The following is a 20,134-nucleotide window of genomic DNA, read 5'->3' as shown; positions in this document are numbered from 1 at the left end:
CTGGCACAATTAATGCTTCCCGTTTCTGGTGTTAAGCAAAATACACCAAAGAGGATGTAACTGCATCATCAGGTTACAAACAAAGGCATTTCAAAGACTTGGCAACACAAGATGCTGAAAACAAGGACAAAATTTACTCAGGATCAGCTCAGAACTGAATGAATCCAAATTGGTCTCCGGACAATACAAAAATAAGACAAATACACAGCAAATTTCCAACAGATCATAACAACGATTCAATAGAACACGGATTCCAATCAATAGATCAACGCAGAGATTCATTACACTGATCCCCATTATAGATCAATACAGAGATTCACTACACGGATCCCCATCGTTAGATCAATACAGAGATTCACTACACTGATCCCCATCGATAGATCAACGCAGAGATTCACTACACGGATTCCCATCGATAGGTCAATACAGAGACTCACTACACTGATACCCATCGATGGATCAATACAGGGAGTCACGACACTCATCCCCATCGATAGATCAATACAGAGATTCACTACACTCATCCCCATCGATAGATCAATACAGGGATTCACTACACAGATCCCCATCGATAGGTCAATACAGAGATTCATTACACTGATCCCCATTATAGATCAATACAGAGATTCACTACACGGATCCCCATCGTTAGATCAATACAGAGATTCACTACACTGATCCCCATCAATAGATCAATACAGAGATTCACGACACGGATCCCCATCGATAGGTCAATACAGAGATTCACTACACTGTTACCCATCGATAGATCAATACAGGGATTCACGACACGGATTCCCATCGATAGATCAACGCAGAGATTCACTACACGGATTCCCATCGATAGGTCAATACAGAGATTCACTACACTGATACCCATCGATGGATCAATACAGGGAGTCACGACACTGATCCCCATCGATAGAACAATACAGAGATTCACTACACTCATCCCCATCAAATAGATCAATACAGGGATTCACTACACTCATCCCCATCGATAGATCAATACAGGGATTCACTAAACTGATTCCCATCGATAGATGAATACAGAGATTCACTACACTGATCCCCATCGATAGATCAATACAGGGATTCACTACACTCATCCCCATCGATAGATCAATACAGAGATTCACTACACTCATCCCCATCGATAGATCAATACAGGGATTCACTACACAGATCCCCATCGATTGATCTTTACAGAGATTCACTACACTGATGCCCATCGATAGATCAATACAGGGATTCACTACACTGATCCCCATCGATAGATCAATACAGAGATTCACTACACTGATCCCCATTATAGATCAATACAGAGATTCACTACACGGATCCCCATCGTTAGATCAATACAGAGATTCACTACACTGATCCCCATCGATAGAATACAGAGATTCACTACACTCATCCCCATCAAATAGATCAATACAGGGATTCACTACACTCATCCCCATCGATAGATCAATACAGGGATTCACTAAACTGATTCCCATCGATAGATGAATACAGAGATTCACTACACTGATCCCCATCGATAGATCAATACAGGGATTCACGACACTCATCCCCATCGATAGATCAATACAGAGATTCACTACACTCATCCCCATCGATAGATCAATACAGGGATTCACTACACAGATCCCCATCGATTGATCTTTACAGAGATTCACTACACTGATGCCCATCGATAGATCAATACAGGGATTCACTACACTGATCCCCATCGATAGATCAATACAGAGATTCACTACACTGATCCCCATCGAGGATCAATACAGGGATTCACTACACTGATGCCCATCGATAGATCAATACGGGGATTCATTACACTGATCCCCATCGAGGATCAATACAGGGATTCACTACACTGATGCCCATCGATAGATCTATACAGAGATTCACTACACTGATCCCCATTATAGATCAATACAGAGATTCACTACACGGTTCCCCATCGTTAGATCAATACAGAGATTCACTACACTGATCCCCATCGATAGAATACAGAGATTCACTACACTCATCCCCATCAAATAGATCAATACAGGGATTCACTACACTCATCCCCATCGATAGATCAATACAGGGATTCACTAAACTGATTCCCATCGATAGATGAATACAGAGATTCACTACACTGATCCCCATCGATAGATCAATACAGGGATTCACGACACTCATCCCCATCGATAGATCAATACAGAGATTCACTACACTCATCCCCATCGATAGATCAATACAGGGATTCACTACACAGATCCCCATCGATTGATCTTTACAGAGATTCACTACACTGATGCCCATCGATAGATCAATACAGGGATTCACTACACTGATCCCCATCGATAGATCAATACAGAGATTCACTACACTGATCCCCATCGAGGATCAATACAGGGATTCACTACACTGATGCCCATCGATAGATCAATACAGAGATTCACTACACTGATCCCCATCGAGGATCAATACAGGGATTCACATCACTGATGCCCATCGATAGATCAATACAGGGATTCACTACACTGATCCCCATCGATAGATCAATACAGAGATTCACTACACTGGTCCCCATCGATAGATCAATACAGAGATTCACTACACTGATCCCCATCGAGGATCAATACAGGGATTCACTACACTGATGCCCATCGATAGATCAATACGGGGATTCATTACACTGATCCCCACCGATAGATCAATACAGGGATTCACGACACTGATCCCCATCGATAGATCAATAGAGATTCACTACACTGATCCCCATCGATAGATCAATACAGAGATTCACTACACTGATCCCCATCGAGGATCAATACAGGGAGTCACGACACTGATCCCCATCGATAGAACAATACAGAGATTCACTACACTCATCCCCATCAAATAGATCAATACAGGGATTCACTACACTCATCCCCATCGATAGATCAATACAGGGATTCACTAAACTGATTCCCATCGATAGATGAATACAGAGATTCACTACACTGATCCCCATCGATAGATCAATACAGGGATTCACTACACACATCCCCATCGATAGATCAATACAGAGATTCACTACACTCATCCCCATCGATAGATCAATACAGGGATTCACTACACTGATCCACATCGATTGATCTTTACAGAGATTCACTACACTGATGCCCATCGATAGATCAATACAGGGATTCACTACACTGATCCCCATTATAGATCAATACAGAGATTCACTACACGGATCCCCATCGTTAGATCAATACAGAGATTCACTACACTGATCCCCATCGATAGAATACAGAGATTCACTACACTCATCCCCATCAAATAGATCAATACAGGGATTCACTACACTCATCCCCATCGATAGATCAATACAGGGATTCACTAAACTGATTCCCATCGATAGATGAATACAGAGATTCACTACACTGATCCCCATCGATAGATCAATACAGGGATTCACGACACTCATCCCCATCGATAGATCAATACAGAGATTCACTACACTCATCCCCATCGATAGATCAATACAGGGATTCACTACACAGATCCCCATCGATTGATCTTTACAGAGATTCACTACACTGATGCCCATCGATAGATCAATACTGGGATTCACTACACTGATCCCCATCGATAGATCAATACAGAGATTCACTACACTGATCCCCATCGAGGATCAATACAGGGATTCACTACACTGATGCCCATCGATAGATCTATACAGAGATTCACTACACTGATCCCCATTATAGATCAATACAGAGATTCACTACACGGTTCCCCATCGTTAGATCAATACAGAGATTCACTACACTGATCCCCATCGATAGAATACAGAGATTCACTACACTCATCCCCATCAAATAGATCAATACAGGGATTCACTACACTCATCCCCATCGATAGATCAATACAGGGATTCACTAAACTGATTCCCATCGATAGATGAATACAGAGATTCACTACACTGATCCCCATCGATAGATCAATACAGGGATTCACGACACTCATCCCCATCGATTGATCTTTACAGAGATTCACTACACTGATGCCCATCGATAGATCAATACAGAGATTCACTACACTGATCCCCATCGAGGATCAATACAGGGATTCACTACACTGATGCCCATCGATAGATCAATACAGAGATTCACTACACTGATCCCCATCGAGGATCAATACAGGGATTCGCTACACTGATGCCCATCGATAGATCAATACAGGGATTCACCACACTGATCCCCATCGATAGATCAATACAGAGATTCACTACACTGGTCCCCATCGATAGATCAATACAGAGATTCACTACACTGATCCCCATCGAGGATCAATACAGGGATTCACTACACTGATGCCCATCGATAGATCAATACGGGGATTCATTACACTGATCCCCACCGATAGATCAATACAGAGATTCACTACACTGATCCCCACCGATAGATCAATACAGGGATTCACTACACTGATCCCCATCGATAGATCAATACAGAGATTCACTACACTGATGCCCATCGATAGATCAATACGGGGATTCATTACACTGATCCCCACCGATAGATCAATACAGGGATTCACTACACTGATCCCCATTGATGGATCAATACAGAGATTCACTACACTGATCCCCATCGAGGATTAATACAGGGATTCACTACACTGATGCCCATCGATAGATCAATACGGGGATTCATTACACTGATCCCCATTGATAGATCAATACAGAGATTCACTGCATTGATCCCCATCGATAGATCAATACAGGGACTCACTACACTGATCCCCATCGATAGATCAATACGGGGATTTACTACACTGATCCCCATCGATAGATCAATACGAAGGTTCACTACACTGATTCCCATTGATGGATCAATCCAGTGATTCACTACACTGATCCCCATCGAGGATCAATACAGGAATTCACGACACTGATCCCCATCGATAGATCAATACAGGGATTCACTACACTGATCCCCATCGATAGATCAATACAGAGATTCACTACACTGATCCCCACCGATAGATCAATACAGGGACTCACTACACTGATCCCCATCGATAGATCAATACGGGGATTTACTACACTGATCCCCATCGATAGATCAATATGAAGATTCACTACACTGATTCCCATTGATGGATCAATCCAGTGATTCACTACACTGATCCCCATCGAGGATCAATACAGGAATTCACGACACTGATCCCCATCGATAGATCAATACAGAGATTCACTACACTGAGTCCCACCGATAGATAAATACAGGGATTCATTACACTGATCCTCATCGATAGACCAATACAGGGACTCACTACACTGATCCTCATCGATAGATAAATACAGAGATTCATTACACTGATCCTCATCGATAGATCAATACAGAGATTCATTACACACATCCCCATCGATAGATCAATACAGGGATTTACTACACTCATTTACTACAAGGGCCTGTACTGCGCTGTATCGTTCTATGTTCTATGGTTAGATGGCTTTTGTTTCGGTGCAACATCGTGGGCCGAAGGGCCTGTACTGCGCTTTATCGTTCTATGTTCATCCCCATCGATAGATCAATACAGGGATTCACTACTCATCCCCATCGATAGATCAATACAGGGATTCACTACACAGATCCCCATCGATAGATCAATACAGAGATTCACTACACTCATCCCCATCGATAGATCAAGACAGTAATTCACTACACTGATCCTCTTCTATAGATCAATACAGAGATTCACTGCACTGATCCTCATCGATAGATCAATACAGGGATTCACTACACTCATCCCCATCGATACATCAATACAGAGACTCACTACACTGATCCTCATCGATAGATCAATACAGAGATTCACTACACTCATCCCCACCGATAGATCAATACAGGTATTCACTACACTGATTCCCATCGATTGATCATTACAGAGATTCACTACACTGATGCCCATCGATAGATCAATACAGAGATTCACGACACGGATGCCCAACGATAGATCAATACAGAGATTCACTACACTGATCCCCATCGATTGATCATTACAGAGATTCACGGCACGGATGCCCAACGATAGATCAATACACAGATTCACTACACTGATCCCCATCAATAGATCAATACACAGATTCACGACACAGATGCCCAACGATAGATCAATACAGAGATTCACTACACTGATGCCCATCGATAGATCAATACAGGGATTCATTACACTGATCCCCATCGATAGATCAATACGGGGATTTACTACACTGATCCCCATCGATAGATCAATATGGGGATTTACTACACTGATCCCCATCGATAGATCAATACGAAGATTCACTACACTGATTCCCATTGATGGATCAATACAGTGATTCACTACACTGATCCCCATCGAGGATCAATCCAGTGATTCACTACACTGATCCCCATCGAGGATCAATACAGGAATTCACGACACTGATCCCCATCGATAGATCAATACAGAGATTCACTACACTGATTCCCACCGATAGATCAATACAGGGATTCATTACACTGATCCTCATCGATAGACCAATACAGGGACTCACTACACTGATCCTCATCGATAGATCAATACAGAGATTCATTACACACATCCCCATCGATAGATCAATACAGGGATTTACTACACTCATCCCCATCGATAGATTAATACAGGGATTCACTACAGATTCCCATCGATAGATCAATACAGAGATTCACTACACTGATCCCCATCGATAGATCTATACAGAGATTCACTACACTCATTCCCATCGATAGATCAATACGGGGATTCACTACACTGATCCCCATCGATAGATCAATACAGAGATTCACTACACTGATCCCCATCGATAGATCAATACAGGGATTCACTACACTGATCCCCATCGATAGATCAATACAGAGATTCACTACACTGATCACCATCGATCGATCAATGCAGAGATTCACTACACTGATCACCATCGATAGATCAATACAGGGATTCACTACACTGATCCCCATCTATAGATCAATACAGAGATTCACTGCATTGATGCCCATCGATAGATCAAACAGGGATTCATTACACTGATCCCCATCGATAGATCAATACAGAGATTCACTACTCATCCCCATCGATAGATCAAACAGGGATTCATTACACTGATCCCCATCGATAGATCAATACCGAGATTCACTACACTGATCCCCATCGATAGATCAATACAGAGATTCACGACACGGATGCCCAACGATAGATCAATACAGAGATTCACTACACTGATCCCCATCGATAGATCAATACAGAGATTCACTACACTGATCCCCATCGATTGATCATTACAGAGATTCACTACACTGATGCCCACCGATAGATCTATACAGGGATTCACTACACTGATCCCCATCTATAGATCAATACAGAGATTCACTGCATTGATGCCCATCGATAGATCAAACAGGGATTCATTACACTGATCCCCATCGATAGATTAATACAGGGATTCACGACACTGATCCCCATCGATAGATCAATACAGGGATTCATTACACGGTTCCCCATCGATCGATCAATACAGGGATTCACTACACTCATCCCCATCAGAGAACATACAGTGCAGAAGGAGGCCATTCAGCCCATCGGGTCTGCACCGACCCACTTAAGCCCTCACTTCCACCCTATTTCCGTAACCCAATAACGGCATCTAACCTTTTTTGGACACTCGGGGCAATTTAGCGTGGCCATTCCACCTAATCCACACGTCTTTGGACTGTGGGAAGAAACCGGAGCACCCGGACGAAACCCACGCAGGCACGGGGAGAACGTGCAGACTCCGCACGTGACCCAGCGGGGAATTGAACCTGGGACCCTGGCGCTGTGAAGCCACAGCGTTATCCATTTGTGCTACCGTGCTGCCTGTAAATCGATAGATCAATACAGGGATTCACTACACTGATTCCCACCGATAGATCAATACAGGGATTCATTACACTGATCCTCATCGATAGACCAATACAGGGACTCACTACACTGCCCCTGTTTGATCAACGCAATGATTCACTAATGCATTGTGGTTGACTACTCACCAATCCCCACCCATATCACAACAACAATATTCCGGGTCCCAATCATAGGAACATGGGAATTCAGAGCATAGTACGTCAAGTCGGCTCCTCGAGCCTGCGCCACCATTTAACTAGAATATACCTGATCTTGCTCCTCGCTCAGATCCCCACACTATCCACATATCCTTTGATATTAACATTACAATCCATCAATCTCGGTCTTGAACATACTCCGTTTCTGTACCTCCTCAACCCTCTGGGTGAATGAATTCCAAAATTCACCACTGAGTGAAGAAATCCTTCCTCATCTCAGTGCTAAATGGTCTTTCCTTTATTCTGAGACTGCGTTGGCTGATCCTCGAACCTCCAGCCAGGGGGAATATCCTGTCGAACCTGGAAGAATTTACAAATCTCGTGAATCATTGTTAAATATCGCATTGGTGCCTCACTGATTTTCCAGATGTTTGGGTGGTTGCGGCATTTCAACAGCTCAGCTTTGGAGCAGATGCAAGATTAGGAAGGTTGTGAGGGAATAGATAATAAAAAATTGTTGGGCTTCCTGCTCCCAATCCCTATCCAGAAGCAGCCAATCAGGAATAGCAGGCAAGTGGTGGACAGGATTCCGTTACGCCCTGCCTCACATTGGTCACTTTGGCAAAGTATTGCTGCACATCCAGCCTCCGAAAGTAGAAGGCAGTAACTGGAGAAGAAATTTGCTTTTTGTCCAATTTATTTCTCGCCACCTCCTCTATCTCCACCAAACAGATTAAACATGGTCAATGGCACAGAATTACGACACCTGATGTGTGTTACTTCGCTGTGGCCGAGATAAATATTTTGTCCGTTTATTCTGCTGACTCAGCGGCAATAGGCTGGATGCTCAGCGACGTCCTGCTTATTATTAGCACGCTGCAACGGCGAAGCTGCAGCAGGAGGGTGCGCTGTAGTGCAGTGTGTCAGGAGATTAGATACAAGTGAAATAAAGAATGGGAAAAGACACAATGAACCAAGCTTGCAGTGCGTGAAGCTGAACAAATGGGGAGGCTGAATCAGCCATCATGGTGGTCTGGCTCCTATCCAACTCATTTTCGTATTTCAATACTCTGCCCGAGGTCGCATGCAGATACAACCTGACCAAAGAAATATACAATTAACATCCCTGGTCATTCTGCATTGGCTGAGCTCAGCTACAGTTAGTCTCTGCACAGTGAGGAGCAAGCAAAGATTGTCATCCAATGTCCCTTGTTCCTGCAACGTAAGATGTTGCCTTTGAGATTGTTGCAGATTGTCAATAATCACATGCTATCAATGGTTGGTCAACAGCTTAAAACCCTATCCAGCAGGAGACAGTGCCTTTGTTGAAAGGAGGAGAGAGCTGCTTTTTTCCTATTAGGAAAATCTACCAATAGGCAAAACCTATTGGTACAAAAGGCTGTTTGACTCCTCACTCTCCACTGGACACCATGTATAGCTCCACTCCGATGCTCTCTCCCAGAACGTTCCGGACACAGGAGTGGACACGTGTTCAGAAGTTAATTTTGCGGCAAATGTGGCACCAAGGTTGCAATCTGTCTGGCTCAACTTCAGGATGGAGACGATGGGGAGGAACCGGAGTTTGCAGCAGGGACCATAGCTGCCTTTTCAGAATATTGAATTGCCGTAAATTTGCGCTCATCCAATTCCGGATGTCAGGTAAGTAGTCTGGTAACTTAGAACAGTGTAGGGCACTACGGTGGCACAAGTGGTTAGCATTGCTGCCTCACGGCGCTGAGGACCTGGGTTCGAATCCCAGCCCTGGGTCACTGCCCGTGTGGAGTTTGCACGTTCTCCCCGTGTCTGCGTGGGTTTCAGCCCCACAACCCAAAGAGGTGCAGGATAGGCGGATTGGTCACACTAAATTGCCCCTTAATTGGAAAAAATAATTGGGTACTCTAAAAAAAAAATGTTTTAAACTTAGCAACAGTGTAAGGAAGTAGCACAAGTGGATAGCACTGTGGCTTCACAGCGCCAGGGTCCCAGGTTCGATACCCCGCTGGGTCACTGTCTGTGCGGAGTCTGCACGTTCTCCCCGTGTCTGCATGGGTTTCCTCCGGGTGCTCCGGTTTCATCCCACAGTCCAAAGATGTGCAGGTTAGGTGGATTGGCCATGATAAATTGTCCTTAGTGACCAAAAAGGTTCGGAGGGGTTATTGGGTTATGGGGATAAGGTGGAAGTGAGGGCTTAAGTGGGTCGGTGCAGACTCGATGGGCCGAATGGCCTCCTTCTGCACTGTATGTTCGATGTTCTATGGTGAGGTACATCTGGGTGTCATCAACATTCCTGCAAAAATTAAAGCTGTGTTTTCTGTTGAAGTCACAGCAGCACATGGATAAAAAATAATTATATTAAAAATCGATACAGCTGCTTTCAGAGTCACTGGACAACCCACGCGTTTTAATGCCAATGAAGTACTTAAAGTGTAGCAATTGTTGTGATAAAGGAAGTCCAGCAGCCAATTTGCACACAGTGGACCCCCACTACATCCAGCTCATCTACTTTTGTGATGTTGATTGAGGGATAAATATTGGCCAGGACACCAAAGAAATAGGAGGGGGACCAAAGCTTGATTTTTGAGCGATACCAAAGGTAATGGTGCAAGAGCAGGAAGAGAATCCACTGCTGGAGATACGCTGGCCATGTTTAAATGAATAAGAATGGAACCAGGGGAGAGCAGTCCCACCGAGCTGGATGATGGCAGAGAAGTGTTGGAGGAAGACGGTCGGTCAAACTGTGACAAAGGCTGCAGACAGGTCGAGTGAAACAAAGAGGGAACGTTTGCATCTGCCACAGAGGATGTCATTTGTGACTTTGCGGAGAGCCAATCTGATACTGTGACAGGGCGGAAACCGGATTGCACAACACATTTAGAAAGGAACGTCTTGCCTTTTGCGTAGTTGAAGTGCTGCTTGCTTTGCGAGCTCTTGGGGCGGGTAGTGGGAAAAGAGCTCCTCCGCTTGGACGATCAGCACCTCGTATGGAAGGTCCTGCGGTATCTTGGACAGTAGCTGATGGACACTGGCCATGTCACAGTCACACCTCATTACTTCTTTCACTCTGTGCAACACAATCTGAAAAAAGGCAGTCAGTCAGTCAGTTTCACGGCTGTTTCACAACTGACAATTTGCCCTCTATAACACGTCTGAACCTCCATTGGGTCAATTCGGAAAGATAAACAGGTGGGTTCCATTCACCGTGGTAGCTACTCAGCTTGGGCTGCAGTTGGTGAATCATTATGGACGAGGACGGCTACTTCTTTGTTCATCCATTTAGAAAGACCCTCAGGTACAACCACTGCAGCATCCAGGATCTCAGGATTTTTCTAGATTGCGCGCACCCCCCCCCCCCCCCCCCCCCCCCCCACACCACCCCCACCACCACCCCCACCCACCCCGGTTTCCTCCCACAGTCCAAGGATGTGCAGGTTTGGTGAATTGGCTGCGCTAAATTCCCCCTCAGTGTCATAAAATGTTGGGTGGGATTATGGGCCTAGGTAGGGTTCGCTTTTGGAGGGTCGGTGCAGACCCGATGGAACAAACGGCCTCCTTCTTTACTGTGAGGCTTCTATGATGCTATGTAATGGTTCGATTCTCTTGTTGGAGATGGTCATTGCTTGGCACTTGTGGGGCAAAGACTTTACTTACTTGCCACTTATCAGCCCAAGACTGAATATTGTCCAAATCTTGCTGCAACGCACGGATTGCTTCAGTATCTGAGGAGCTGAACATTGTGCAAACATCAGTGAACATCCCCACTTTGAGGTAAGGAAGGTCACTGATGAAGCAGTTGAACATGGTTGGGCCTACGATACTACCCTGAGTAACTCCTACAGCAATGTCCTGGGTCTGAGGTGATCGAAATCCAACAACCACAGCCCTGGCGGAACCTGAACTCTGTTTCTGAGCGGTGGGGGGAGGCTTTTGAAGGGTATAAACTCTGGCATATACCAGCTGGGCGGAATGGGCTGTTTGTGCGCTGTGGATTCTGCATCATTCTGACAAATGACCGAAAACAAGGGGCAGTGACGTACCCAGACCAGGTGTTCAGACAGGGAGGCAGGCATGTGGTGCTACGTACCGCTGCCGCAATGTAGACTGGCATCAGTGGGTGACTCGCCAGGAAGAAGTCATACAGCCTGACGGTATGGCGAAACTTGGAGAGGACATGACCGTACCAGGTGATCAGCCAGCTCAGAGCAAAGATAGTACCAACCTCAGACCTAAATCAGACACACAAGACAGTTATTCAAAGCACGAAATAACATGCATTTATATAGCGTCTATTCACACTCGCAGGACTCCCAAGGTGCTTCAAATGCAATGAATTACCTTTGAAATGTAGTCATCGTCACAGCGTAGACAAACGTGGCAGCCAATTGCAACATGGCAAGGTCCCACAGACAGTGCATCAAATAAATGCCCCATTAATTTGTTTGTATGGATTTGGTCAACGGATCAATGGTGACCTGGGAATCCGTTATTCGTTCAAAAGTGCCACAGGAGATCTTGTCCACCTGCACAAACTGGATGGCCTCGGTTTTACATCACATCTGCACGTCACTCAAGCATCAAGTGAGGCTATTGGTTCAAAGTCTCTGGAGTGCGGTTTGAGTTCTGACTTTCCCCCCCCCCCCCCCCAGGCCGAGATGAATGATCCAAATATTAGATTCAACTATTTCATCAGCAGCCGGCATCTTATCCTCCACCTAGTCAAAGAACAAAGAACAAAGAAATGTACAGCACAGGAACAGGCCCTTCGGCCCTCCAAGCCCGTGCCGACCATACTGCCCGACTAAACTACAATCTTCTACACTTCCTGGGTCCGTATCCTTCTATTCCCATCCTATTCATATATTTGTCAAGATGCCCCTTAAATGTCCCTATCGTCCCTGCCTCCACTACCTCCTCCGGTAGTGAGTTCCAGGCACCCACTACCCTCTGCGTAAAAAACTTGCCTCGTACATCTACTCTAAACTTTGCCCCTCTCACCTTAAACCTATGCCCCCTAGTAATTGACCCCTCTACCCTGGGGAAAAGCCTCTGACTATCCACTCTGTCTATGCCCCTCATAATTTTGTATACCTCTATCAGGTCGCCCCTCAACCTCCTTCGTTCCAGTGAGAACAAACCGAGTTTATTCAATCGCTCCTCATAGCTTATGCCCTCCATACCAGGCAACATTCTGGTAAATCTCTTCTGCACCCTCTCTAAAGCCTCCACATCCTTCTGGTAGTGTGGCGACCAGAATTGAACACTATACTCCAAGTGTGGCCTAACTAAGGTTCTATACAGCTGCAACATGACTTGCCAATTCTTATACTCAATGCCCCGGCCAATGAAGGCAAGCATGCCGTATGCCTTCTTGACTACCTTCTCCACCTGTGTAGCCCCTTTCAGTGATCTGTGGACCTGTACTCCTAGATCTCTTTGACTTTCAATACTCTTGAGGGTTCTACCATTCACTGTATATTCCCTACCTGCATTAGCCCTTCCAAAATGCATTACCTCACATTTGTCCAGGTTAAACTCCATCTGCCATCTCTCCGCCCAAGTCTCCAGACAATCTAAATCCTGCTGTATCCTCAGACAGTCCTCATCGCTATCCGCAATTCCACCAACCTTTGTGTCGTCTGCAAACTTACTAATCAGACCAGTTACATTTTCCTCCAAATCATTTATATATACTACAAAGAGCAAAGGTCCCAGCACTGATCCCTGTGGAACACCACTGGTCACAGCCCTCCAATTAGAAAAGCATCCCTCCATTGCTACCCTCTGCCTTCTATGGCCTAGCCAGTTCTGTATCCACCTTGCCAGTTCACCCCTGATCCCGTGTGACTTCACCTTTTGAAGTCGTGTTGCCACTCCGTTTACTGGGCAATATAACATCCTTGGGCCCAGAATGGAAATTCCACAAGCAAATAAAGTGAGAATATTGGTTTTGAGTGATGTACAATCTTTTAGAAACCAAACGAGAATGGGAACAAATGTTTGACGTGATTACGACTGCATCCTCACAGCAACTATTAATAAAATCTAACGCGGAAAGTGCTAGAGGGTCTGTATAGCTGAAGAATGGAAATCCGATAATATGCAGGAGGAACAGGATTTTTTTATCTGACCCAAGGGTACAATTCTAGTTCAAAACATAGGAACAAGCGGAGGCCATTCCGCCTGTCGAACTTGCTCTACCATTAAATTAGATCACGGCTATGGTTTACCTCAGTGTCACTCTGATTGAGCCTCAGACACACCCAACATCTCCTTGGCATTTTCAGTTATCACTCATTACATCTGTGTGGAGACCCTTGGAAAGATTTTCTATGTTAAAGGCACAACAAATGGGATTTCTATTGCTGCAGTACCGAGTTTCCACACTGGAGGCCGAAAGTGAGGCGTGTAAATCACAGATCTCCATCTGCAGGCATTAAATGGGCAAGGCAGCAATTCAAATTAGTTTGATTACAGTCTACACCCACTGTTCATGGGGGTCCGTTCCCGTGGAGGTCTCACAAAGGGGTGAAATTGCGAACACAGTTTCTAATGGCAGTGGTTAGCACTGCTGCCTCACAGCGCCAGGAACACGGGGTCAATTCCGACATCAGGTGTCAGGCTGTGTGGAGTTTTGCATTCTCCCCGTGTCCGGTTTCCTCCCAGAGTACAAAGATGTGCAGGCTATGTGGATTGGCCATGATAAATTGCCCCTTAGGGTGGGGTTACAGGAGCAAGGTGGGGGATTGGGCCTAGGTAGGGTGCCCTTTTGACAGGTTGGTGCAGACTCGAAGGGTCGAATAGCCTTCTTCTGCACTGCAAGGATAAGAGCAACTTCCCTAGACTGAGGGGGGGGGGGGGGGGGGGAGCAGGCAGGAAAATGGAGTTGAAGCCCGAGATCAGTCACGGTGGTATTGAGTGGTGCAGCAGGCTCGATGGGCCGAGTGGTCTGCTCCTGCTCCTATTGCTTGCGTTCTTGTGAGCCCTGGTGTAGAATTCCCCTCCCTGGCCAAACCCAGCATTCCCAATGCTGCACAGTTCAACAGGTCAGGGAACCACACACAGAGGCTGGACAATTCAGTGTCAGGAGAAACTATTTCCACGAGTTGAGACCATAAATTAGAGCCAGACTTTTTCAGGAGTGAAATTAGGAAACAAATCTACATACAAGGTAGAAGGGGCGGGATTCTCCCATGCTGCGCCGTTTGGGAGAATCGCTGTTCGCGCCGGATTTTCGTGCGACGCCGTTCCGCCATTCTCTCAACCGGCGAGAACGGCGTCATCGAGGTCGGCGCCGTGCCTCCCGGAGAATCGCCCGAGGTGCTAAATCATGCGATTCTCCGGGCCCCCCGCTATTCAGAGGCCCGGATGGGCCCAAGTCCCGACGGCGTGACCCCAGGTCACGCCATCGCGGTTCACCCCTGCAAAATAAATTTGTCAGCCAGTCGATGCGGAGTGAGAAGGTGAGCGGCCGGCATTTTCGGAGGCAGCATGTTGTGGCGTTCATGGCTGTGCTGGCAGGGGGGGGGAGGGGGGGAGGGGGGGAAGGAGGAGGAGGGGGGGGGAGAAGGAGGGGGGGGGGGGAAGGTGGAGGGGCGGGAGGAGGAGGACCTGTCCGTTATCTCCCAGGCATCGGTGCATCCGAGCAGTCACCGACGCCCTGTATGCCATCAGCTACCGGTACATCCAGTTTCCATAGGACCGCGCACACCAGGATGCCCGGGCAGTGGGATTCGCCTCCGTGGCCAGGATACCAATGGTCCAGGGGGTGATTGATGGGATGCACGTCGCCATGCGTCCACCATCGGAGAACAGGGACGTGTGCATGAACAGAAAGGGGACCTACTCCATGAACATTCAGGTGGTCTGTGACCACCGCATGAAGATCATGCACGTGTGCACCCAGTACCCCGGCAGTGTGCATGATGCCTTTATACTGGTGCAATCCTTCATCCCCGTCATGTTCGAGGGACCCCCCCACCCCCCGCCCCGGCTGAGGGGCTGGTTGCTGGGCGACAGGGGTCTGGCGACCGTTGCGGTCGTGGCTGATGACGCCTATACGGAGGCCACAGACCAACGCGGAGACCCGCTACAATGAGGCCCGTGCAGCAACCAGGGGTGTTGTGGAGAGGTGCTTTGGCCTCTTGAAGATGTGCTTCAGGTGCCTGGACCGCTCTGGAAGGGCCCTCCAGTACCATCCAGAGGGTCGGCCGCATAGCTGTCGTCTGCTGCGTCCTGCACAACACAGCCCAGCAGAGGGGCGATGTCCTGGAGGAGGAGGCACGGGTGAGCCCGATGAGGGCAACGCATTTGTACATGAGGAGGAGGAGGGTGGGGAGGGGTGGGGCACTGACGCGACATGCGGGCTGGATATGGCCGGGAGGCTGCACGGCGCCAGCGGCTTGGCGAGCGAGCACGCGAGGCGCTGATTACCGCACGTTTCACCACTAGGGGAGAGGGCATAGCTGAGCAAGGCACTTGCACCACCGTTCCGCCCAAACGCGCACCCCACCCCCCCCCCCCCCCCCCCCCAACCCGAGCTCCCACACCACCACTTTCACAGCACCTTACACCTGTGGCACAACGGGATGGTCTCACACAGTTGCTTGTGTAAGCGGGTGTGATCAGTGCCATGTTGAATGATGAGCTCTGCGATGAGCTGTGAGCTCCAGATCGTTAAGACAATGTCTGACTCATGGCCACAGATACATCTCCACCCGAGTGGTCCCTGTATGCGTCACGGACACTCCATCACATGGCCATGTGGGGAAGCTGGCGTTGGTGTCCCGAGGACGACGGGGGGGTTGGGTGGGGAGGGGGGGGGAAACACACAACCGGCCTCACCGTTGTACCGTACGACCCCAGCGCCACTCGGTCCCCTTCACGAGCCCTCAGGCACCGGACATAGCACAGAGGCATCTAGGTTTGGTGTAACAGTGACTTTAATCGTGACATTCACACAGAAGTGCCCTAGCCCCTATAACTAAGCTGTGCCCTGCACCCGTGCTAACTTACTACGTGTCGTACTTCTTTGCCTTACGGGCCCTGCCACTACGCCTTGGTGTTTCCCAAGACGGTACAGCAGGAGTGGAAGCGGACTGCTGAGACGCCTGCCCTGCGACTTGGCTCCCCGTCGGCACTCGTTTCCTGGGGCGGCCCGGTTTGGATGGGCCAGGCTGCTCGGCAGGCGTGCTGGATGGCATGGTGCCACCCTGCTCTGCACGCTGCCCACCAGATGCACCAGGGACGGAACGGGGGGAGTCCAAGTGTACCAGGACGTCCCTTGCAGGAGTCACCTGGACGGGCCCTAGAACCTCCTCCTCCCTCGGGGTGCCCGGTGACCCCTGGGCCTCACTATGGGATGGTGGTGCGAGCGGAGACAAGCGCCGTGGCACCACCGACACCTGGCGCTGCCAGTCCTGGAGGCCCGCTGTGGCATCGACCAGGGTCTGAACGTTCGCAGCGATGGAGCTCAGGGAGTGCGCCATCCCTGTCAACCTCCCTCTGGGCTTGAGCGACGCCATCCAGCACGTGCGCAAGGCCGCCGATACTCTAAGCCATGGCCTGCTGAGACTGGGCCATGGCCTGCTGAGACTGGGCCATGGCCTGCTGAGACTGGGCCATGGCCTGCTGAGACTGGGCCATGGCCTGCTGAGACTCGACCAGACCCCGGAGCGCGGATGCAATGTCCAGCTGGCTCTGGGACATGGCTGCCTGTGAGAGGGCAGCCCGGTCCTGGGCCACGGATGACATGCACATGAAGCCCCACGCCTTGCAGAATATGACCCATGGCCGAAACCGTTGCCCCATGGCCTCCACCGCGGACGCCACCCGTGCAGTGTCGGCCTGCGTGGCAGCCATGACCGGCACCACTCCCTGCTCCTGGACGCGGATCGTCTCCTCCAACTGCGTCTGCAGATGCTGGAAGGCGGCCTTCATCCCGTTGTCCACTCCCTGGGTTTCCAAATGCATCGGGTCTGTGGGTGGGTCTGGTAAGTCCAGGAACCCGGGAACCGTCTGGGCGGCAGCTGGGTGCTGGGGCTGGGCTGCCCTCCGACCGTCCAGCCCCGCGGCTGCTCCTACCTCCACCTGCTGTACTGATTCGGCTGTGTTGTGCGCACCAGTTAGTGTCCCAGAAGCCTCATCACTAATGTGCCCAACCGAGGCGAGGGTATCTGCGATGGTGGAGGGTGTGGGTGACAGCAGTGACGCAAGGTCCATGTCCTCATCGGACCCCAGGTCTGGGTTCTCCTGGGTCGAGCCTTGGACTGATGGAAGTAGTCTCCGGCCCACATGAGGGGCCGAGTCCGGTCTGTCCATCATCTGTTTGGCTGTCCTCTGTCCGTCACTCCCCTGGCTCTCCGTCCTCGCTTTGTCCGTCTCATGGCCGTCAGTGTCCTGACTGTCCGTCCTGTGTTCGTCAGTGTCATTTGTATCGGTCTCCTGTGGCTCGGTTTTGAAAGAGGGCCCTCCTGTCCGTCTTCCTTTCCCTCCCTGGTGTGCGTCCCTGTGGGTGGAGGGATGTGTACCTGGACGGCGGTGGCTTGTCTGAGGCGTTCCGGGACGATCGGCGGCTGGCCCTGGAATACACAATAAAGCATGTATCATTAGACACGCGGAGTCGGGTGTGAGGGGGTGGAGTGTGAGGGGGGGGGTGAGTGGGTGGAGGTGGCAGTGTGAGGGAATGGAGTGTGAGGGGGGGGGGGGAGTGGGCAGTGTGAGGGGGTGCAGTGCGAGGGTAGGGGTTAGGGGGTGGAGGGGGCAGTGTGAGGGGTTGGAGTGAGGGGGAGGTTCGGGGGTGGAGGGGCAGTGTGAGGGGGTGGAGAGTGAGGGTAGGGGTTAGGGGGTGGAGGGGGCAGTGTGAGGGGGTGGAGTGTGGGGGGAGGTTAGGGTGTGGAGGGGGCAGTGTGATGGGGGGTTAGGGGGTGGAGGGGGCAGATGTTGGCAACATTATGACTGGGGGGGGCACTGGGCACCACGCCATGGCAGCTCGCAAGGGCGGTGTGGTGCCCATGTGGGTCGTGTCCTGCGTGGGCAGAGGGGGGGGCGGGGCACATTGTGCGTGTGTGTGTGTGGGGGGGGGGGGGGGGGGGGGAACTCTCAGGGCACTTACCCTGGCTGCCCTCGTGAGATCGTGGAGCTTCTTGCGGCGCTGCTCTCCCGAGCGTGGGGTGTGCCCCACAGCGCTAACGGCGATGCCTACATCACGCCAGCTGCGCCTGACTGTGCTGGCCGGGTGCCGGTGGCCACGTCTTGGGCACAGGATCGCCCTCCGCTCTTCCACTTCGTCCAGCAGTGTCTCCAGGTCATGGTCCCGGAACCTGGGAGCGGCACGGCAGGGCGCAGCCATCTCTCTGTGTCGGGGCCTGTGCGTGGATCGCCGTCATCCGTGCGTCGCGCGATGATGGTGCCGCTCTGGCACCACGCCCACCACGTTTCTCGCGGCCCCGCTGCTGGCCCCTTTTCGGGGCCTGAATCGATGCTGCCGGCAGCCCGTTAGCACCGTCGTGAAACTCGCCATCGGAGAATCCCGCCCTGGAAGTTTAGAACTCTTTTATGCAATCAATTGATACTAATTGCTCATTTTAAAACTGAAATTGAGAACATTTGTATCAACAATGGTCCTACTGGGATATGGAATAAAGGCAGGTATATGAAGTTAGATCACAGATCAGGCACAGTCTCACTAAATGGGCAGACCAGGCTCGAGGGGTTCGATGATCCCCTCCTGCGTTCCAGTACTGAAGGAGCTATGCACTGTTGGAGCTACTATCTTTCCAATGCCATGTTAAACCGAGGTCCCATCTGGCCTCTCAAGTAAACATTAACTGTCCCTCAGCATTATTCAAACAACAAGCAGAGAAGTCCTCCCTTTCCAGCGCGACACGGGGGCACAATGGTGAGCACTGTTGCCCCACAGTGCCAGGAATCCAGTTTCCATTCCAGCCTTGGTTGACTGTGGAGTTTGCACGTTCTCCCCGTGTGTGCGTGGGTTTCCTCCGGGTGCTCCGGTTTCCTCCCACAGTCCAAAGATGTGCTGGTTAGGTGGG

At 49.4% G+C, this 20,134-nt stretch overlaps 1 protein-coding gene across 1 annotated transcript in view; it reads right to left on the bottom strand.

Annotated features, from left to right (window-relative positions):
* Positions 1 to 20,134, bottom strand: part of LOC140425673 (TBC1 domain family member 20) — a 75,465-nt gene that overhangs the window by 24,742 nt on the left and 30,589 nt on the right. The window contains exons 6-7 of the mRNA XM_072510171.1: positions 12,172 to 12,313; positions 10,981 to 11,165 (exon numbers count right to left, since the gene is read on the bottom strand). Of these exons, the coding sequence (XP_072366272.1) occupies positions 10,981 to 11,165; positions 12,172 to 12,313 (327 nt within the window). The remainder of the gene's footprint in view (positions 1 to 10,980; positions 11,166 to 12,171; positions 12,314 to 20,134) is intronic.

This window comes from Scyliorhinus torazame, chromosome 6, assembly GCF_047496885.1.
Source record: "Scyliorhinus torazame isolate Kashiwa2021f chromosome 6, sScyTor2.1, whole genome shotgun sequence".
Lineage (NCBI taxonomy): Eukaryota > Metazoa > Chordata > Chondrichthyes > Carcharhiniformes > Scyliorhinidae > Scyliorhinus > Scyliorhinus torazame.
This window is presented reverse-complemented; position numbering and strand designations above follow the sequence as displayed.